Genomic DNA, 23,149 nt, shown 5'->3' with positions numbered 1-23,149 from the left:
CAGAGAGGGGCGTCGAAGGGCTCTGCACATACTCGGAGCCGGTTTTGGATCCCTTGAGGAAAAGGGACGTCAACAGAAATACCAACAAATACAGACACCGTCACAAAGCAGCTCTGTGTTATGGAGGAGCTTCAGTAAAATTCTCTTTTGTATCTCTTGCTTTTCTTATTTGTTGATAAAGTAATTCAGTAAAGTAAAGCTCTTCACAACCATAAACCTTCCATTTTTGTTATTTTTTTTGTACATTTGTATATTCGTATATTCACAAAAAACTACTCTGAAATTTGACAAACATTTACCTCAAATGACATCAAAGCAAAAGAGCAAAGTTAACACAGCCAGTAGTTAGACTTTTTCCGTCTCTTTTTTGTTGTGCTTTCTGTTGTTTGTTTTCAAAGGTACACTGATGCAGAGATCAGGTGTTTCTATCTCTATTTGCACAGATTAGGCACACAATAACAGCCCCAGTCATTAATCAAGAACTGATCAGCTAAAAATAAGCCTGTTTTCTCTGCAGCTAGTTGTCCCTAGACGGTTGTAGTACATGTTGAGCTAGGATGACTTAGCACAGCTAGACAAAAACAAGATGGCGGACTGGTGCCATGGAGAGAGGACCATGGGAGGAGACCTGTCCCCGAGGGGCCCGAGGGCGAGTAGACTCAGCTAAGGCAGCCATGGAGACCGAGCATGTAGGTGCCATTCCTCGCTGTTGTTTGTTCTTTCATTTCCTCTGAGATACCAGAGCCTCAACCCAGAGATTGGAGATCATTTTGTTTTGGTCTCAGTGTTGTTGAGAATGTGATGTTTTTTTTAATTATTTTTATTTATTTATGAAAATAAGTGCAATACACACCGGGGATTTGTTCTCTGGGAAAATGACTCGAAAATGAGTTGTCCAACATTTTGGGAAATACATTGTTAATTAAAGAGCTTTAGAGGTGCTGGTAGGTGGATTTTGTTACTTGGACAGAGCCAGACTAGCTGTTTTCCCCTATTTCCAGTCTTTGTGCTAAGCTAAGCTAACCTGCTACTGGATGTAGCTTCATATCAGCATATTTCCCAAAATGTCAGACTTTTCCTTTAAGAAAACTTTATTCCTGCAACACAGCCATCGATAGTTTTTTAATTATATTGAGATGGATCTCCTATCATGTGCACTATATGGCTAATAAAAGGAAATGGATACCCCTGATTCCACACTTAATTTTCTTTTGGTTAGGGCCTAATCTTAATGCAACAATAAAGTAACACCTTAAAGTCTTAAATTACTTTACATAGGGCACTATATTTATTGTCTGCCATTTAATTTGAGTGTCTGAAATCATAGTGTGATATAACTGCACTATGTTGTAACTCAGAACAGCGGACAATGTTACAGCAGGAGCTGAAGTTTGTGTATGTGACGTTCAGTAATCGTATATGGGTTTAACGCTCAGGTGCCCACATACTTTCAGCCATTTAATGTATGATGATAAATTTGAGCTCTGAACTCTTTGTAACGATGTGTCTCTGCTGCAGGAGTGACCTGGAGCTGCAGCTGAATATCGGCCTACTTGTCCCCCCACTGGAGCCTCTCTGTATCATGCCGGTCCCCTCAACGCATGGTGCCGTCTCTCCAGAGTCCCATTGACACACGTAGATCCCTATTTGCCTCCAGCCGGGCACTGAAAAAAATAGGGAGGGGAAATCTTTTACAGCATCTTTCTTTGATTTGATTTCCTTTTTAAATATCTTAAGCGGTGGAATCGCTGATCTCTCACCTTTGCCGAGGCAGAAGGTGACCCTGATTGATTAGTCCTGTTTTCTTTCCAGAGTTTTTTGCTACCTATTCTACTGCTGTGATCACAGTCTGTCACCACCTTCTGTGTTTATAAAGGGCAGGGCGATTAAAATAGAGGTATGGAAGAACAGTGTGGCAGCATGCAGTGACAGAAAGCAATAGAGCAGACACAATCCTTATCCCAAACATCTGAAGTAACTCTTTGGAGCCACACGTTACATGCAGGAGGTGGGCTTGCACACGGGAAAGAGGAAACTGAGTCTCATGGCATCAGAGCGAAGGGAAATTCAGGTCATGCTTTCACAAATCATCGATCCAACCTTCTGCAGAACAGCACAGGCAGATCTAAACATGTGGTAAAGCTATAAAAGCAATATTTGCATTATCAATGATTCAGCTTCACAAGTCACAAGAGAAGAAAATTATTTATGCATCTTTTGACAGCTAACCATGGATTTCCACACACATATCCATAAGTGTTGTCTAAAGCTAATGTTGTGTGTTATCTGTCCTTACAGCTCTATGTTTGGAACCATTTTCCAACACAGATGTTTTATCTATCAGAAAACTAAAGGAGGAAATCTCAAATGGCAACACTCTTGTTGAAGTGCCCTAAATGTGAGTGCTCCAAGATGGCAATCTGGACTGTCAGGACAGTGCGTCTGTAATTGTTTTCCTGCACTAATGCTGCCCAGAGTCTCCTCGCAGTGTTATCGATGTCTTCGGAGCTTCAGCATTAGTGATAAAGGGTTGGACCTCTGTTTGGAAACTTTAATGTATTTCTCGCTGTGAAACTTTTAAGTGGTCTTCCATCCAGCCAACGGCGGTTGATGGAACTCTGGTCCCATTGGCTATTTTCCATTGTGACATCATTAACCGGAGAACAGGGTAGGGAGGGCGGGAGGGGCTTTTCGACAGTCTTTACAACAACACACGGCCCAGAAGTGGCTTTGGACAACAGATTCAAGACACACCAGTTACCACAACAGCGCACCTGATGCCTGCAGGAACTGCTGGAGACACAGATGCTGTTAACAACTGATGAATTACTACGAATATGATTATGCCCAAACCAAATTAAAAACCCTAGCAACGGTTTACAAACAATGCAAAATAGCCCTTGAATTAAAAAAAATCTGTCCAGAAACTGAGATACACGGCATCCGGGAAAGAAAAGTAAGACAGTAGAGCGAGAGATTAAGCACAGCGGCAGGCGTTTTCTTTACTTGATGAAAGGTTTCCCGGGCTAGTCTGCCCTACAGTCTGCGTAAGGAGCCTGAGTGTGCCCTATTGGGGGGGGATGTACAATCAAATGGGGCTATGGTCTTGATATGTGTCACACACACTCTTCATTATCCACCGCTTATGTCCACACACAGTCCTGCCGTCCTCCTTGTGTGGTCAAGCTTCCCAACCCCGATATTTTTCTCAAGAATTCAAAATAAGACGGAGAGAGAGAAGGCAGATAGAAAAAGAGAGAGCAAGAGAGCAGAAACAAAATGCATTTTATGTCTATAAAACATTTACTAAATTATGCAAATGTCCATTATTCATAAGTATGTTTTGAAGCTCCTTTTCATTCCACCACGATGACTGTTTCATTTGAGTATAATACAGCATTTCTTGTTTATGTTTGCTCGACTGTCTGCGTCTAGGGAGAGGAAACACAGCAGCGGAGAAAAGAGGAAGAAGAAGAGGGAAGAGCAGGAAAAGGAGGAGCTTGATTTGTCTCCCGTTTTTTCGCTAGGCGGGTGATTGGGTCCGTCTCTTCTGTGGGCTGTGCTGCTGTCAGGACTCGATAGAGGAGGAGAGAGGGAGGATCAATGTGGGGTCAAAGGTTGAAAGGTGTGGAGGGGAGTAAAAAGGTTGAGGGTCAGCCCTGGGTCTCTTTGCCGCTCTCTCGTTCCCGCTGACCGCTCTTGCTTATCTTCATCTCTGTCAGCTGGATGTACCGCAGCACGTTGGTGTCTGCGATGGAGAGACAAAATATTATATAGTCACATATTTGCTTCAACCTATGTAAAATCATTTATTAAATCAATTAAACTTAGGTTTCTTTCATGTCAGAAAAATAATGGCACAGCAGTGAGTTTGTTTATGACAGGGCTAAAGTGTGGCCCAGGTTTACAGATTTAAAAGTTTAATTTGTTGTCAACCACCATCCACCAAAGGCAATAGGCTACTGTTTTGACTCGAAATCAACTACTAATCCCATAAAGCTCTGCAGAAACACACATAGCCTCTGATATAAAAAACACAGCTTGCAGATAACACAGCTCTACAGCCAAGCTTGTTGACTGGGACCGATGCTCATGGCTCATCAGAGAACAGATGAAAAACTACAGTATGTTACAATATGTTACACAGTCCTGCCAATGAGACCATGCTATTCCAGTGGGTTAGAAATGTAGAAACAATGTGTCAACAAAGGCGTGGGAAGAAGAATAATGCTAGCAAGCACATATGGATACATATGGAACAATAAATAGCTTGGGTCTCAAGCTATTCCAATACTCATTGGGGAAATCATTCAATGTGATTATCAGGTCTCAAGGATACACACAATGCATTTTAAATGTGAATACATCTCGACATAACATTGTCTCACAAAGTCTGCTCCGTACAGTCAATAACACATTATGGCCAATTATCACATTCCCTACCAATTTTATAAAAAAGACTGTTTTTACATTCTAAACATTGACCTTATGTTCGGTAAGTTCACTTAACTGCAATTCAAAATATACACCTCAGAAGCTATGATCTTAAAACAAGAGTTATGTTTTAACTTGCAGTAACACAACAGTATCCACCTGTGTCACTTGTCAAGAGAGTGTTGCTGAAAGCACAGGTTATCCTCACCTGTGGGTTCGCGGTTCTTGGCGTCACGCAGGTAGCGTAGAGCACATTCGTAGTCGCCCAGGTGATAGAAGGCGATGCCGGCTCGGTACATGGCCTTGAAGTGGTCTCTCTGGTGGCTCAGCACCTTCAGACAGTACTCCTTCACCCTCTCATAGTTCACCAGCTCCGACTGCAACAGACACGCTGCAGGAAAGAAGAGAGGGAACAATTATGTTGAAAATCTTTAAAACTTAATTGTTATAATTCGTTTAAAACTGTTGCCTCGAGTCTCATTTAATGAAGCTTACAGGACAAGTACGTCCCATGAGTGTAAAATAAAGACAAGGAGATTTTGCTGACATCTCCCTCCGTGCCTTTTAATAGAGCCACATTGATATTTAGCCTCCACAGTTCCTTCTCAGGATGGCAGTGAGCTGACTATAAATAGCTAAATAAATGTCTCACAGCGTAGAGAAGACACAAAAAGTCGTGCAAGCAGTTTGAACCCTGGGGCAGGAGAGTAATGTCTCCATATGCTTCTGTTGAGCTCAACATGCAAAAAAACAAGAATAGGAGAAATAAAATTCATCTTGAGAATGGTGGATTGAATACTGTGACTAATTCTTATCCTCCTGATATAGCAGATGTGTTGTAGGGCAGCCGGAGAGACGAGGACAAGAAGGGCAGGATTCAGAGATCAAGTGAGAGACAGATACTGCAGAAGTCCTGTGGGATGAGATTTGAGCGGTGAATTAAAGATCTGAGGCCAGGAGATCTAAACCTGAAACGACTGGCACTTTCATTTGTTGAAAAAAACACCATGAAGTGTAATGTGGAGTTCTTGGGAATAAGACTTGTATTTTATTGCAGTCATCAATCCTCCAGATGTGTGTTGGAGCAGCACTGCGCTGTAGCGATTCTCAGCAGCTCTGAGATCAGCTTAAATCCGAATAACAGTCCACAATCAGTCCACCGAAGCCTTTAAATGTCTACTGATGTCTCAGATATCACTTTTCCTCTGGTGACCACAAGCACTTGAGGTTTTGTTTTGACCCTACTTCTTCTTTCTTTTTCTTTCGCTCCTTCCCTCTCTGCCACGTTCTTAATCTATCTGATGATACATCAAAGAAACATTCCTTCTATTATTCCTTTCCCACCCTGATCTGACTCCTATTTAACCCTTCCTCCCTCCCTCCATCCTCCCTCTTTCCCCTAAGTCTGCCCTTGACTGCGCTATTAGCTGGGAGCCAGGGTGAGTCATTAGTGAGAGGAGGGGAGGCAGGGTGAGGGTCATGGCTGCCCTAAGAGGAGGAGGTTTATATGTGGGAGGATAAAGCAGAGGAGAAGAGGTGAGACCTATGGGAGACTATAGCGTGAGGAGAAGCGGGAGTGAGTTAAAAGCAGTTAGTGGTCCTGTACCTGTCATCTCCCCCCTAAACCTCAGAGAGATGCTGTAGAAGGTCCGCTCGTCAACAACGCAAATGCAAAACACTAAATAATTAATTACAGTCATCAGGGGACGGACCCATTCAATCAATGTGTTCTGGTATTTAGTGGTTAAAGTTGCACATGTCTGGGAGATGCAGGCGGAACTTTGTGTGTGCTGTGTGTTTGCGTGTGTGTTGAGTCACTGCCCGAAGCTGTACACATGAACTTTGCTCTATCACATGCAATTCAAATGGGGGGGGCTATATAAAGTTATAATTAAACTGTATTACCACTATCTTTGTCTCCATTTTAAAATATTACTCCTTATGATCATTCATAAAGTCAATCCAAGTACATAATTGCAGTTCTGAATCAATTATCATCAAGAGATACCTGCTGCTTAATACCAAATAAAAAGAGACGATCCATTTCTTGATGTATAACTTCTCTGGGTGTAGGTATTTTCAGTGGGGACATTTTGATTCGTCATAGTAAGTTTTCTTTAGAGAAAAGCCTCTACCATAGGTCTAGAGTGGATTCATAATCTCCACAACGCCACCAATCTTTATAAGACCCCGATGAGCTGTATTTGCTGAACTGATGCAGTACAACAACACATTATGCACCTTGATGATGCATTTTAACATTTTACCTATTTAGTTTGCTGGCTTTTGCAGACTTACAAATAAATGTTTTTGTTTGTTTACTCTTCTTAGTTGCCTTTCTTGTATGAAAGTTGTTATAGAGTATATCCAATCTAATAATACCATCACCATTAGATGGATTTACACACACACACACACACACCATCCTCAGCCTCTGATTTTAAGTAAAGCCCATGACTCAGAACAAAGCAGCGAGGTCGGAGCTGTTCCCCGTCTTCATCATAAGTCAGCTCTGTACCTTGGGAATCACCTCAGGTGCCCTCTTATCTGTCCTGCACACCTCTCTACAGACGCCGCTCCTCTATTTGTTTTTACAACCGTCCGGCTATGACCTAACTATTCTCATCCCTCAACACACCCATCCTTTATCGGCCTGCAGCAGTGGATGGCTTTCAGAGGATTCAGTTACAGTCCATAATGGCCTAATCGCTGACGCAGTTAGAGAGTTCACTGGCACTTACACGCACGCATGCATGCACACACACACACACACACACACACACACACACACACACACACAGAGGGGGTAAAAAAGGGTTGGATATAAGATAATGTATGATGACACAACCATGCACAGAGACACACAAAGATTACTTTAAATGAACAGTTTAATGCAAAAAAAATGGTTTAAAGATACATAACTGTACAGATATGCACAAACACACACAAACACAAAGACAGTGCACACACCCTGGCCGGCCACACCCTGCTGGCCCATTAGGCAGACGGATGGCATGACAGAGGAAATGTAGAGTGTGGTGAGATGCATTAAGGGTGTGATAATGATAGGATCATCAGAGCAGGCCTGGGCAGGGACACAGACAGACAGAGGCCCCATAAAAGACAGCAGAACAATATCACTGGAGCCAAGGTGTCCCAGTCCCTGAGAAAGAGACATGTGATTCTGTGTACGTTCACAGTTGTTAAATTGTGCAACAGAAAACACAGATTATACAGATAGTCTAGCTAGCTGGCTGGATTTAGAGATCTGAGGAGCAGATAAACATAGTCCTCATAAATCTACTGGTGTTTAAATTCCCCAAAGCAATTCCAATGCTAACATAGGAGGTGGTATAGTTGTGGTATCATTTGTTTTACTCTAATCTGACTATTAAAAGAATGGTTTGAAATAATTTCACCCTAGAGTCCTTTGCACCATGACCTCGGGCCAAAACCCCTCCCAGAAGCTTTTTTCCCATTGTGGAACATTGGTTGAGTTAGCGCTATAAGCCAAATGGCTTAGTGCTTAGTGCTAATGGTACCAAATGTGTATCTCTCTTCTGGCAATAGATTTCGTGCTCTGTGAGGGATCTCGAGGGATCACCCAGTGTTGCTGAAATAGTTTTTTGGACTATCCAAAGTTTTTAATAATTTTTTACAAAGTGTTTACAACTTAGTTGCAAACTGGTACTACCAACAAAATATTAGTGCATTTCTGGAACTAGGCGTCTTGGATATACCCAAAACCTTTTTCAGCCACACTAGGGGATCGCGCAATATCGCACAAGATCCCGCACAAGATCCCGCACAGAGCACGATATCTAATGCCGGAAGAGACTAGACACAGTCCATCCCATCCATGGTGCTCAGATGTTCATCCTCAAACCACACCAGCTCCACGGCCGCTTAGCTGATCCTGAACTTTGATCTCTCTTTGAAAAGCAATTCCTCATCTGACGTCAACAGAATCAGATATGGCTTGCTGACATTGGTTTAGGTTAAAAATGCAGCCTTCAAACGGTATTTTATGAGCACACGTGAGATGAAAGAGGTGGAATAATGAGGTATGACTGCAAACATGAAATCAGTGGTGCAGACAAGATAGATTTGTCTTAATGAGGGACTTGATGTGAGGACAGGGACCAATGAACTGAGGCTGCGACACTGGATTTGTGTGCGTACATTCAGTGTCAGCATCATAAATGTCAGTATCTCTTTCTGAGGAACCTCTGTCTCACTGCCAGATTTAAGAAGAAGCGAAACATGGATAAAGTACAGGAAATTAGAAATAAATGGAACAAAAAAAAATGCATCTGAATTCATAAATCCAGCAAAAAAAAGCCAACAAGTGCAAAGCAGCTGTCGAGTGTGAGTGTGTGAATGTGCATTTCTGTTGCTTGAATGTCGAATGATGAGATGCGGTGAGTGGGAGTGGTTAACACATGCTCAGGAACCCCACTGGTTTGCCTGAGGCATCATGTCTGAAAAAACAGAACCTGTATAGAGACTCGCTTTCATTCAGCTGACAGAGCGCCAAAGCCTGGGAGGAATAAAAAAAAGAGAGAGAGAAAGAGAGGCAGGAAGCTGAAATAAGACAAGAGAGACAGGGGGCAAGGGAGGACAGAGATAGAGACAGAGACAGCACTGACAAAACTAAATCCAGACACAGCCAAAGGAAAAAAAAAAACAGAGGACAAGAGGGGGAAGATAAACAAAGGGGAGGAAGCTCCTATGATACATTTCAAATTTTCAACTTGAAATGTTAATGTTAAATAAATGTTTTAAAGCATTCTTCTCTTTCTCTTCATCACCATCTTCCCTCAGGACCCATGTAACCCCCAGCTCCTCTCCATCACACCAGGTGCTCCGGCTAGTTTAAAGTCACTCGTGGCCCTGCTGATTAATCTGCTGTCCATCACCTTGTAATTAGTTCTGTGGGAAGATAATGGCAGATGGAGAGACCCATCACTCTCACACAGACACACAATCCGCATTTCCGCATGAAATCGCCTCACACGTACAATCTCAGAGCCAAATCCAATCCAACGTGCTAACGTCACAGCTCTCGGACAGTGCAGCCTGGTCTCGCCAGGCTCACCAAGAATAGCTCCACCCAAAGCCTTTTTGAAAAGGCCTTTCTCTGTTATTGAGAAGGACAGGGCTGCGGTTCTCGGCTTGCTTTATCACAAAGGCTTGTCAGAACTGACATGACACAGCATTTACTCCACCTTCAACAGACACCGCCTGCATTATCGTCTTTTTTCAATTTCCGAGAAGTTGTTGCAGCTTTACATGTTGTAATGTAACCTGTAATTTCATTTTATTGCTTGTGTAGGGATTTTTTCATCCAATGCTATTTAAAGGATGATCCCATAATGCAGCAGCTGAGTGTTTTTAATATCTTTTATATCACTTAAAACTTGACATAGGGATTAGGCCTATAAAAGGCTATTTATCTTAGAGGAAATATACATAATGCATGCTGTGATTTATCATTACACAGCGATGATAAAAGTTTATCTTGTCATCAAATACCATTTTACCTAAAACAAGTTTGATTGTGTATCACTGTAGCAAAAGACTAATGCAGCTACTAACGGTATGAAGAACCCTTATGATTACTCTATTATTGCTCTTGTTTGACTGTGTGTTTCTCAGAGGCGGAAATGTAGAGTGCCTTACAAATGAGTCAGAGCTTTGTTGAAAGAGCACAACTATTCTGAAGAGTCCACACTGAAACATGTATACAGTGATACAGTGAAGTTTGAGAAGTGGGCATCCTGTATTTGTGGCTTTTTGGGGACAGGTAAATGAAGACAGGACACCTCCATACCTCCATAAGTGTGGTATATGGTAAGCTTCAGAGATGTTGGTAGCCATGTATTGTTACCTTTGGACAAAGCCAGGCTTTACACATGTGATGCTAACCTCACAGAATATAACCCCCCTCCCCTGGGCATGTTGATCCACTTACACAGTATAGATAACACTGACACAGTACGTCTTGCTAGTAAACTGCTGGTACATCAAACATGTTAGCACGGATTACCCACAGAGCAACACTGATCCTGGGAGGGAAGTGAAGTAAAGTAGCCAGATTATTCTGCTATAGTGACAGGAATTACGGCTCTTTGGGGGGAGCTGGATCTTAAAGCTTTCCAACATTGTTCTCTTTCTCTTAGGGGGCGGGGTTTAATCTGCGAAATAATCCTCCAAAAGTAGGTTTAGCAGCAGCAAATTTCTCATATTGCCAAACCTAATGTCAAAGATCAGCATTATAAACATCACAAAAGGTGGCGCCATATATTTTGCTTTGTTAGTGAATTTACTTTGTAATTATGGTTATGTAAATGAAGTTTCCTTGCCTTGAATCCAATTCATGCAGCACTGAGAAAACATTTTAAGTTGCTAGAAGAAAAAAAAACGTTTAATGCACAATGATAAAAAAAAATGGCTCCCACCAAGAAGGACTTCCCTTTATTTGTATGAGAACAATTGTATTGTCCGTGAACGTAACATCTCTATTCTGTAACATCACCATTCTGTGAGGGGCAAAGGGAGAATGACTGTCCTGCTCCACCACTGAGCCACAGCCGCCCACGACTAAAACACGTTTTCTTTGTAGCTTTAGAGAACATAGTCCTAAATGAGGTGATGTAAATACTTTCAAAACATCGAACTTTTTAAGGGGTTTCCGTAAAAAGCTGTACAGATCGGCAATCTAGGTCTAGGTGGCAGCAACACACCTTAATGCTGGTTGCCACCAGCCATAAAACGGAAAGAAGAAGAAGGGACCTCAGTGCACTTGTCAGTCAGTCAGACACATAGACCAAATATTAAAGGACAAGGCATTAAAGCTGCATTCTATCTGAATTCCAGCAGGGGTGACACGTGCGGTTGAAAAAGGAGGTTGGTTCCTGTAGAAGTCTATGAGAAAGTGGCCTATTTCTCACTAGATTTACTACTTCAGTAAACATTTTCATAATTAGTTTATGGTCTCAATCAATAGTTTGAAGTCTTATACAACACAGAGTGATGTTCATTTTTTGAGTTATGGTCTCGTTGATTTTAAAACCGGCAATAAAGTTTTAGGGCGCGGCTACGATGGGATTTCCAGTGAAAGTATGTAACATAACACAGAGTGTAAGGGCTCCTCTCTCATTCCTCGTTCTCGTCTAAAATCGTCACATCCACAACCAGGATGGCTGCGCCCCGTAACGGCAAACTCAACGACAGATAGCAGATCTCCACAAACCAATGGGTGATGTCACCCATGCTCTGAAGGTCAGACATCACACATGGCAGAAAGTGATACTTGGATGATAAGAATTAATAGCCGAATGTTAATGCCTCTGATATTATGCCTAAACAATGTTCTCTTTTACAAAATGATATAACTTTAACTTAACAGTTTTAACCTTTTAACAGGTTGCCTCCAATCTTTGGTAGCTAGCAACACTGAAATCACCCCCCACATAACAAATCCCTAATTTAACTCCTGAGTAGGAGGAAGAAGATTTTTTTTATCCTTTAATCACACAGTATGCTGAGTGTTCCCAGTAACGTGGCTAGGAAATTACCCCTCTACCATCATCCTAATCCTCAAACCCCAACACATGCTTTCCCATCTTCTACCTTACTCGATCAAACACCCTCCTGCATTGTTTCATACTCCTAAAATAGTGGCTAAGACAGGATTAATGCTCATCTACTTAAATATTTATACAAGTGAGGAAGCTATCTTCTCGATGACTTCACCAAAGATGAAACCATTAAATGCTCTTCATTGCACATCGCAGTTTCCAGAATTTAAGATGAGCAATTTCTTCTGGTCTGTAGTGTGAGCCCATGGTCCTCAAGGTGGGTCTTTGTGGGGTTTCTTTAGGCCTTGAAAGAAAATAATAATAATAATAATAATATTAATGTAGTCAGGGTTGTATTTAACTTATTACAACTGGTATAATTATTTTATTTCCTTAAATGACTGAGCGCCAAAAGGAGGATCCAGGACTTTCTATATTACTTTTACTCTCATGATAAAAACCAGGGATTTAAAAAGCAGATAAGTGTAATTTAATAAAGCATAACAGAGACTTTATTGCGAGTTGAACTCTCTGACAGAGACATAACTTTGTCTTAGCTATGCCATTATCTGATTAGGGATGTCATCTATGGACACTGAGCAGACTCTTGCCTTCAGCTCAACAGATCTTTGGCTACTTTTTTCTGCTGCTGTCAAACTGCTTCTACCCACTCTGAACATGCACAAATTCTCTCTCTTTTTTAAAGTTTTGTTTACATAATCTGTGTATGGCAGCTGTTAGAAAAATGCTCTTTGCATTATACTGGCAACAAGATAGATGAGAGTCTTTGGAACGGTCAACGGAAATACCTGCCAAATGGTTTGGCACAAATTTCTTAAGGAGTCAGCCTCAATCTGCGAGGTAGTAAAGCCTTTTCAGTAAGTACCTGATGTACATGAATGAGCTTTCACAATTTCCACTACAACAAAAACAGCCATGTGTTGGCAGCCTATTTTCTTCTAATATGGATCTGTGCTTGCTGCAAATTTACAGATACAGCAGACACGGAGCAACATCAAGATTTATTTGGAGTCATTTTTGTCCCCACCTGATAAATGCAAGTCCAATCTTCACTCATTATTTAAGCTCTGTTTTAAGTGGTTACCAGCTCCAATGGAAATATGAGGCTCTTTTGCAGCTAAATGCTCCTCTTTGTTTACAAGCTAGTCGCTAAGTGTGTCTGTCCGCTGTTTAGTGCTGGAAAGGTTACGTACAGAGTGGTTTTTGGAGCTTTTTGTGCTGAAAACAGCTGCCTGCTGCTGCCTTAACCAACATTGACAAGAGCACTTGGAGTGAACCAAAACAATCAGAACAACACTTGTTTTTCTTCATTTCAGAAATTCCAAAACATTTTTTGGCTGAGGTAGGGAAGTTGCTGTATCTATAAACGCCGTTCGCATACAAGTAGTGATTTAATCCACTGGTAATATCGATTCATTGATTATTATTTAAATTGATGTTTAAATTTCACATTCTAACTCCAAATTTTAGATTACAATTTATTCAATTGACAGCATGGATGTGAAAGATGATGTAAACCTGCTCCACTGAGGATCATGGTCAGTGCAGGATCAGCAAATTGTTGCAAATTTCACTGCCGTCAGACACAGGGTGTAACAAGGACGTGTTTTCAATGTCAACCCCTGGCAGTGCATGTAACGAAGTAGGGAAAGCCCAGATAGCAACCAGCATGGGCTTTTTATCAGCATGGAGCTATGGGGATAAATATAAACAACCACTTTGTTTACTCTGCACCGTCCACTGGAGCACAGGGCGTTAGATATGTGCAAATAGCTTCAGCAAACTCTCATTACTGATGGCTTACAGAGGATTTTGCATTACCCTATCTATCTTCTCTCTCTCTCTCTCTCTCTCTCTCTCTCTCTCTCTCTCTCTCTCTCTCTCTCTCTCTCTCTCTCTGAGGATGTCATTTTTGGTTTTCTCTCAGCTGATTCCATGACTTTTAATTAAGGACAAAAAAAAACAACCTTTGACAGACACTTTCAATTTATTCATAACTTCCAACTGTCAGTCCATTTCAGAAACTGATTACAGTCCAAAAATCTAAATCACACACATACATACGAAACACAACACATAGCACAAACACATGGGCGCAACAAAAGCATTATAATAAAACCCTGAGGTGTCAGCAAAATGTGAGGAATGTAATTTTGCCGAAGGTACTTGCAAATGTTTTACTATTTGTTTTCCAGCTGATCAAAGTTGTACTGTGAGGAGATTTTCAGTGTTACGGACTGTAATGCAACCACACGCCTTCAATACAGTCACACAGCAAATAAGGTTCTACTGCAACACTGGAAAACATCTAAACCACCTTCAGTACACTAGTGGCCAAATTATCCATCTATCTAAACTATCTTATATTATTGTGTCAAAATCTTTTTAGTTAAATGTAACTATTGCCAGGGTTACCATTCATATTGCGTACATACATTCATGTTCCTCTCAGAATTCATTGCAATACATTGATGATCCCTTTACTTTTCAAGTTACACCATCATCGAGTCAAATATTATTTTGCCAATTGATATGACCAAATATCTGCCAAACTGTTGCTGATAGCTGTGTGTTTGGTACTAGTTAGACACAACACATTAAACTAATTCTGAATTTCCACTGTATTGGTAGGCATCGGTTTGACTCCATTTTGGTACCAGGGACTTTTCTTGATTTGGTTTTCCACTGCAGATAGTACCACTCCATCAATGTAGGTAGGATTCTTAGCTGATCATAATAGCGCCGCCCTGAAACTGCAGTGACACCACCTTCAACGCAACACAAACACTCGCTGGATCCTTTTATCGGCAACCAAAGGAACGTCTGTAGTTTGTAAATTGAACACAGCATCGTTTTGTGGGCTGCTATTTGGTAGAATCTGGGTTGAGTGAATAAAAAAAATGTGGTTTCTACTGATGGTAACTTGGCTTTTTGGCATGTTAAAAAGGCAGGTTTGTGCAGGATGTCCCGTGTTTCTCAATATCCGCTCAGCTTGCTTGGAACCTCTATCAAGGTAGTAAAAAAAAAACAGGTACTATCCATAACTTTTGGCAATGGAAAACAAAAAAACAACAGTTCCAAGCGAGTTGAGTTGAGCTGTGCTGTACCATGCTAAATGAACACATTGGTTAACTTTAATCCAATTTGCTTCTCTTTTCTGCTTGTTGTCCACTATGTTAATCTGTCCCCACCACTATGAACTATTGTAGTTCTCAGAACGCCGTTTTGAGGGACTTTTTTCTAACTTCTATACTTCAGAGAAGGTACTCTTCAAGACCATAGTCGTTACATTGATGATTGATCGATCACATGAGCCAATGCAGCTCCTAGTTACAGTACCGAGCTACCTGGCTTGTTATCTAGCCTAGTAGCACCATACTTTCATGCTACACTAGTTACAAAAAATGAGCCATACGGCCGGTCCTTCCACCTCCTTCCCCAACAACGCTAGAAGACAACTTTGCTGGGAGGACAGCAGATGGTAGCTAGCTAACGAGCCAGGTCCCGAGAAAGACAACCAAGCTTGCAAACTGTAGTCTGCCAGCGGCGGGGAGTGAGGCGGACAGAGCGCCCAGCTTACGTCACTTCAGCGTTCCTCTTGCTGGTGCAAATGCAAACAAAAAAAGGTATGTAGTTCTTAAGGAAGTCCCAAGAGCTGGTTGGTCCATAAAAAAAACGCCTTATGTGTACTAGTGGGATCACTCCAGTATGTTCTGTTTTTTGTCAATTAAAAATAGCTGTGACAAAAAGCATATTACAAATATTTGTTTGTTGCCCTCATGTGCTTTTCTTCTGTTTCCTTCTTGCTCTGAGTCCTTCCCTGTCCTCTTTCTTTCATTTCATTTTCTTCCTGACAGAAGACTGAATCTTATTTACTCTTGTGACAGGAGTCATCTGGGCCTGTCAGGGCACTGATATAAATCAGTTTGGTCTGGATTGGATTTCTTATTATCCTCCTCACAATATGAGAATAAATTAAAATGCAGCTCTAAAAACCCTCCCCTCTCTAACCAGAGGTCACAAAGGCAAATATTTTCCTCCTCTCTTTTCCTACTTCTCATCCTCCTTTACGATCGTACCTCCCCTCCCCTGTCGTATAATCCCATCATATTTAAGAGTTCTGTCCAGTTTCTCCCACTCCCTCGGTTTTTCTCCCTCCCCCATTTTAGCTGCTTCATCTTTTCAACTGACTTACCCCTTCCCCCATCCACCAAATCTCTCTTTCTCAGCTGTGAGGTAATTTGAAGGGTTGGTACAGAGAGAACAGTACAGTGTGGGTGTTACAGTAGAGGGTGGGCCAGTCTCACCCCTGACAGCAATGCCATGCCATCTGCAGCCCTGGCACATGACGGCTTTCGTCCGGCTCTGGCCACCCCTCCAATTGCAGACAAATAGGCACAGAGGGAGGAAATACACCAAGATGCTGAAGAGACCAGATGCTGTGAAAGTGCTTCTTCATGATTAATAGAAAAAAGAATAAACCGCAGTCCCATCTCTTGCCTCCCAGTGTGTTTGTGTTGGGTGGATGGATGTCTGCCCCTGGCCAATGTGTTGCACCACTGTGAACTGCGACAGACACAGACGTTGGTGTGGTGTTGGTGTAACCCATTTAGATAAAGCCCTGCAGGGATACACAGACTTTAGATGTCTCCTTAACAAGGCCAACAAATAGGACATTCATCATCCCTCGTCTTTCGGTTTGACAGAATAAGGTAATATAACTGTCGGTGTTGAGACTAGTTTCTCTGTGTGTTTTCTATTTAATCCAATCCAATATATAATGCCAAAAACTCGTTATGATTTTATATGTAATGGACCACTAGAGGAAGATAGAGGAGGGTCGAGTCTTTTTATTCTTTGTTGAGGGGATGGCTAGTGGCTAGTTTGGTGCATATTTTTTTCAATGTAACTCTCTCGGTCTCAGCCCCCCATCGCTAGCAGATGGGTCCCTACCTGTGTTTTATAATAATAATAAATAATACAGGTGCAAATCAGAACTGCCACAGTAAGACTCATCTTCAATAAAAGAAACATAAACATGGCAGGGCTGTAACATGCGACAGTTGGCACAGTAGATCAACATAAAAGATTCATAAGAACACCTGTAGTCCAAAAGTTAACCTATCCCAGAGCTGACCTAAAGAGAGAAAACCTTCAAATAAATCTAAGCAAAGACAAGCAGATGTGTACTGAGATCATGAAGTCATGGCTGTAAAAAACAGTGGCTATCTGTACATCTTTGCCAAGCGCAAACCAGTACAGAAAGCATCAATAAATAGTTGGGGAGGGTCATGCCTTTTTCCCAATCATTTTGAAGGGTCATAGAAAAATGAATTACTGCAAAAACTCCTCTGGTAACCCCTTAAATAAAAAACGGTCACAAAAAACGGTTATTTAGCACATTACGTTTTGCAAGTACTCTTATTTTGTCTTGTTTTCTGAATGAAAAAAAAAAGGATTAAATTATAAAAGTATTAAGGGAAATGCACAGTTCTAGGTGTTTTTACTGTTGATTTGTTTTCTGTTGCTGGCATCTTTCCTATAATAATCATCTCGTTTCTTCCTGACCTATTTCCTTTCGGAAAATGCGTTCTGAGAACACATTTAGTCTCACTCTGCTCCTCTCTAATCTTTTTTTGGATATCTTTTTCTACCATACATCTTCCTATCTTGTTTTTTGGATCAGTGAACTGAGCTAGTGGTTGAGTCACTCAGCATTCATTCACTAACTGAATTCACTTTACCTAAGGTGATGGCTTTAAATTGCTTGTTTTGTCCAACTACCAGTCCAAAACCCTAAAATGCTCAGTTTATTATCACATAAAACAAGGGAAAGCAGCAAATACTTAAAACTGACCAAAGAATATTTCTAAGTTTTGATTGAACAATATGGTAATCCATATAGTTTTTGTTGATTAGCTAATAGATTGACAGACACATCTTTTCAGCTCTAATCAAAAGAACAAGACAAAATGAAACCTAGGGTGTTTCTGTTTTTCAGTCAAATGGCCTTTTGAATGGGAGTCTATGGGCACTTTTACGCTAGCCTCAAAATACCTATTTTTAAAACACTAAGAAGGCTCAACATAACATGAACGTCTGCTCGAAGTATCCCCAGGGGCTCTACACATGAACGCAAGCAATGATAACATTGTTAATGTAGCCTACACAGAGTTTACTAAAAGAAAGGTTTTTAACTCATGTTAGCAGTTGCTGTTTACGCCATTTTCCCAGGCAAAAGGACGCAATCTCCAAATGCAAATGAACTGCAAATTTGAGATTTGCTCTGTAAGTCAGTCTGGCCAAGAGCCCATTCAAGCCAATTTCCATTAAAAAAAAACAAATTGAGGCACCAATCACAAACGTTGAGGCAGGCTTTACACAATTACCATAGTGCAGCAACGTTGAAGCAGATTTTGTACATTAAAAAGATTGCCGCCGCCGTAGAACATCCGGAGCATCACTCGTTCTAATCAGCTATCGCTTCGGTTTTAAGCGATTTCAACGTTTCTCTTTTGTTAAAAATTGAGCAAAGATCAACACTCAAAGCCTTCATATCTAAAAAAGATTCCGACTGATTTGGCAAAAGTCTGATACATCAACATACGTCATCTCCTTCATCGCTCGGATTGGTTTTAGGTCCATCCAATTGCACCCAGAGACATTTTAGCGGCTTCCGTAGGTAATGCCCCTTTGGAAATGGGCTGTGAACCTTCCCCAGACCCACTCTCAGGTCCAACTGAGAAGGGTCTAGTGTCAACCAGGCTAGGGCAGTGTGGCATTTTGAATAAAAAAACCCATAAAAGGTAAAACCATGACATGACAAAAATATAGGGTTTACTGGGGGTTTAAGGTTAAGGATGTGGCATAATGTGGAGCGGACATCTTCTCACTTTAAAATGGCTATGCATATCAACAGGAATATCCATATATACATTGTATAAACAACCCGTATAATCATCCCATTCAGAGTAAAGCACAAACATGAATGCAGTCCATGTAAACACAGTCACTGATGACAAAGCAAGGTTGAAGTGAGGTTTCCGTGTTATGTGTGTGTGTGTTTGTGTGTGTGTGTGTGTGTGGCCGTGCGTGCGTGCATGCGTGTATGCACATGCTCCTGTTTGTCGCAGCAGTGAGGGGACGGTACGAGCCATAATAATACAACAACAGAGAAAAGGCCCGGTGATGGTTGCCATGGTGGATATGGTCCCTTGTCGCATGCTAGCAGTCCTTTCCTCCCCCTCTTCTCCCCTCTCTTTTCCACAGCGCTCTATATCTGTTTATTCATCTCTTATAACACTCTGACTTCTTTGTGATTTCAGCACCTATCTACAACTTCTTCCTTCCTGTTCCTCCCCCAATTCTCCTTATTTTGCACTCCCTCCCCCATCCTTTCCTTCGCGCCACAGTGGCCTCCCTACAGGCTCAAGACATGGCCCTGAAAGCTGTGCAGAACAAGGACACTGTCAATGCATCACGGCAGGTTGACAGAGCAGCACCTGGACACGAGCAGCGAGACACAACATCACCTCTGCCACTGTCATGACCCAAAATCACAACATGCATATGAGCGGTAATGTATTATAAGGTGGTGATATAACACCATCCTAATCTTGGAGGTCAACAATAATCATGATCTGCTGCTCACTCTGAATACGGCGCACATCCTCATGATTACATTTTCACAGCAAAGCTACAGGCGATATAGTATATACTGCACAGTAAATTATAATACACTATTTTGTTGTTCCAATTAATTAAACAAAACACTACCACATATTTCTTCTTGAATACTCTCTGAAATATAGAAAATCTAGCTTGGTGATGACCAACAGTAACTGATGAATGAATGATTGATAGACAATTTTCTTTTTTCACTATGTCTATATTGAAAAATGATCCTGTCCAAAAAGGAAATTAACATCAATTGTGGCTAGTTGTATGAGTTTAATATACCTATTATGGCAACTGAGTGCAGTAACAGATGGAGCAGTATGAGTAAATCTTTTCTGTGATCAAGGAGGTCCGTTAACCCTTTATTAAAGTCACTGCAAAGTGGTGCCACAGCCTTACATCACCTACTGGATGGTTGATGGTCACCTCTGTCCCCCTTGTGAAATGTTGATGTTACAACACAACAGCGTAGTCTCATAGCCTACATAATGAAAACATGCCTATATTTCTTCTAGCATAAGGCTTTTGGCCATGTGGCTTTATTTATAAATTGACTTTTAATTAAATTTTTCTCAAAGGAAAAATATTTCACGTTATTTGAAAGCCTGTAGAACCATGTCAATGACTTAGGACACTGTAGCCTACTATTTTAGTCAGAGAGTGTACACAACCACTCATAATATAATATAATAGTCTCTATTTAATCAGCACCATCACAACAGGATCTATTCCAGTGTTCTCTCTTGGTGTTATTTCACCTGCCTCTGCACAAACCCAGCACCTGCACAATAAACTACAAGCTAGTGTGGACCCGATGTACCGGAACGAACAATGGTATCAGGAGTAGGCTTTAAGCTATAACAGAAGTCGGGGTGTTTTTGTGAGGGTGTAACGGTGCGGCTCACCTGTCAGACTGTCGTAACACTCGATCTCGGTGCTCTCCACGGTTCTCCGCTGTTCCTCGGTCAGCTTGGTCGAGGGTTGGTTCAGTAGGTTGACCTCGGAGCCCGTCGTCCCGTCGACAACATGCACCCCTTTGAGTTGCAGTAGCGCCCGGTGGTACTTGCCGATTGCTTCCCGAAACTTCTTCTCTTTGTAGCAGCGGTGACCCTCCACCTTGAAGTCTATGGCTTTCTTGATATTCGCCTCCATCTCCGTTTCAGCCGAGTCGGCTTTATACCCGCCGTCTCCTCCGGCGGCCGCTGCCAGGCTCCGGCCGCCGGTTTCCGGGTAGCTTCTGAGGCTCTTTATCGGGTGTTGTTTGGCTTCCATGTCTCTTAGTGAAAGCGCCGGGAGCGGGCCATGGTGCTCGGACCCGAATGTGTGTTTTGTTGGGGAGGACCGGAGCAGCGTGCTGTGCATAAAGGATGTGGGATGAAGCGGCAAAGACTGATGGGCAGGCGGCGGCACCGGAGAGAAGTCGAGCCTCGAAAAAAAGCCAAGAAAAGGGCTTCAGAAACGTCTACGCTTTGTTAACTTGTGCTTGAAGAAGGATGTTGTAAAAAAGATAAATGTAAGGCTTAAACAGTTGGCAGAAACATCTTATTTCCCAATCGTCGAAAACATGATTCCTCCTTCTGGTCCTCTCGCGGAAGGATGCTTGTGTGGATTTCTATGGTAGCAACCTCCGAGGCACGCGCAGCTTCAGCACCACAAACAGCGCGCACACAAGACAACCCCTGCCGCACAGCATCGTGGGAGAAAAAAAAGACAAGTCGTGAGGCGTTGCTGCAGTCCAGATTTTACATGGAACACGTAAACGTACACATATAACGATCGATTATTTATCAAACGACACAGCACTTTGGGAAACTAGTAGACTAAATCAGCTGTAGGCCTAGCCTATGATTATAAAAATAATAGCCTACTTATAGCATATCTGTCCATAAATAGCTTGTTTGCAAATTCATTTAGATGCGACCTATTGACACTAGGCTATTCACGGCCCTCCCATATTAAGCCTAATATAGCTATTTAAATGATTAGCCTAATCAATAGCCTTACAAAATACTGCATTTTATAAATATTACGTCACTCCTATTGTTTGGAGGTCAGTCTTCATTATAAAAAAGACTGATAGAGGCTAATTCAGCTAATAGGCTACTTTAATTTATATCCCCTATAACATTCGATTATGGGCAAACAGGAGCGCCTGATGACTTCAGCTGATAAGGTTTTCAAGGAGATGGAGGCGGACAGCAGGAAGCTGCATGGACCACAGGAACAGGGAGAGAGCGACCCCAAGGGGTCATTGTCTCAATTACACTAGTTTTGGGAGGATAGACCTTCAGCCCACCCGCCAATCATGTCTCGGTACAGATTACACTTTCTTCTCTGCTGAATTGTGTGATCTTTGCAGGGTTGTTACCTTGTTTCCTTGCATCTTTGAGGTGTGATTCATCTGGTTCAGGAAGAGGAAAGCCTCACACGAGGTCATCTCAGTCCAGGAGCAGGCTGTATCCTCTCAGTGACTCAAAACATCTTCATCATTGATCCAGGGACCCACAGTGTCTCAGCTTCTCCTGATTAAACTGTCATTTTATCTTCACGAGCAAATATAGTGGCTTGCATAAGTTTCACACCCCTGCTAAAGTTGATTAAAAAGAGGAATAAAAAACATCTTTCCGAAAACGATCTTAATGCCTTAATTTAAAAAAAAATAGGAAAATCCCACCTTTTAAGGACATCAATTATCTTTCTGAATGAATAATGTACTGTTAATAATTAAATTTTCTTCCTTAAAATACAGGGTACATAAGTAGAGACACCCCTATGTTAAATTCCCAAAGAGGCAGACAGATTTTTATTTTTAAAGACCAGTTATTTCATGGATCCAGGATACTATGCATCCTGATAAAGCTCCCTTGGCCTTCACCATACATAGAGATAGGCATGGGGAACTTTCCGTAAGACTATCTCTCAATGCAAATCAAACCAGCGATTAAGCTAACTGAAATTACACCATAACTTAGTTTTCCTGCTTAAAACGGTTTTCTGATTCTGAAAAACCTAATTGTCCCTAGGCGGAAAAATATTGCATTAACAGTAGATGTGCATACACAAACACAATAAAATCCCATCCAATCATCCCAAACACCAGTATGCATTCTCACTTGGCATTGAAGACACACTGTACCGCCCCTGTGGCCCCTGGGTGCCAAATGTGTGCTCTCATCTACAGCTGTAGAGAGTAAAGAGGCATCCCCTGTTGAAACATCATTAATATAACACTGACAGTTTAAAGTTGACACTTACAGCCAAAATTATGCAGCAGCAACCTCATTGTGAAAGGAGTGGGAGAACGGGTTTATTGATAAACGATCAGCTAAATGTTCTCAGGGGAATATTAATATTGACTTAGCTGCCCTGTTGATGGTTTAGAATTGAAAAGTACAGAATGTGACAACGACATGCATTGTAAATATCCCTTTTTA

The 23,149-nt window shown here is 41.7% G+C and overlaps 1 protein-coding gene across 1 annotated transcript; it reads right to left on the bottom strand.

Annotated features, from left to right (window-relative positions):
* Positions 1 to 1,087: 1,087 nt before the first annotated feature.
* On the bottom strand, positions 1,088 to 21,470 carry ttc9b (tetratricopeptide repeat domain 9B). Its single transcript, XM_034867383.1, has 3 exons — positions 20,621 to 21,470; positions 4,643 to 4,825; positions 1,088 to 3,748 (listed from the first exon to the last, which is right to left on the bottom strand). Exons 1-3 carry the CDS (start codon positions 21,075 to 21,077, stop codon positions 3,654 to 3,656), a joined length of 735 nt encoding a protein of 244 aa, XP_034723274.1. The 5' UTR covers positions 21,078 to 21,470; the 3' UTR covers positions 1,088 to 3,653.
* Between the last annotated feature and the right edge of the window lie 1,679 nt (positions 21,471 to 23,149).

The sequence above is a fragment of the Etheostoma cragini genome, chromosome 3 (genome assembly GCF_013103735.1).
Source record: "Etheostoma cragini isolate CJK2018 chromosome 3, CSU_Ecrag_1.0, whole genome shotgun sequence".
Taxonomy (NCBI): domain Eukaryota; kingdom Metazoa; phylum Chordata; class Actinopteri; order Perciformes; family Percidae; genus Etheostoma; species Etheostoma cragini.
This window is presented reverse-complemented; position numbering and strand designations above follow the sequence as displayed.

Excerpts from the sequence above, each read along its gene's own strand:
- ttc9b (XM_034867383.1), bottom strand. The coding sequence starts at position 21,077 with ATGCACAGCACGCTGCTCCGGTCCTCCCCAACAAAACACACATTCGGG. Across the intron at positions 4,826-20,620 it reads GTGTTACGACAGTCTGACAG|CGTGTCTGTTGCAGTCGGAG; the intron begins GTGAGCCGCACC and ends TCTTTCCTGCAG. Across the intron at positions 3,749-4,642 it reads CAAGAACCGCGAACCCACAG|ACACCAACGTGCTGCGGTAC; the intron begins GTGAGGATAACC and ends TCTCCATCGCAG.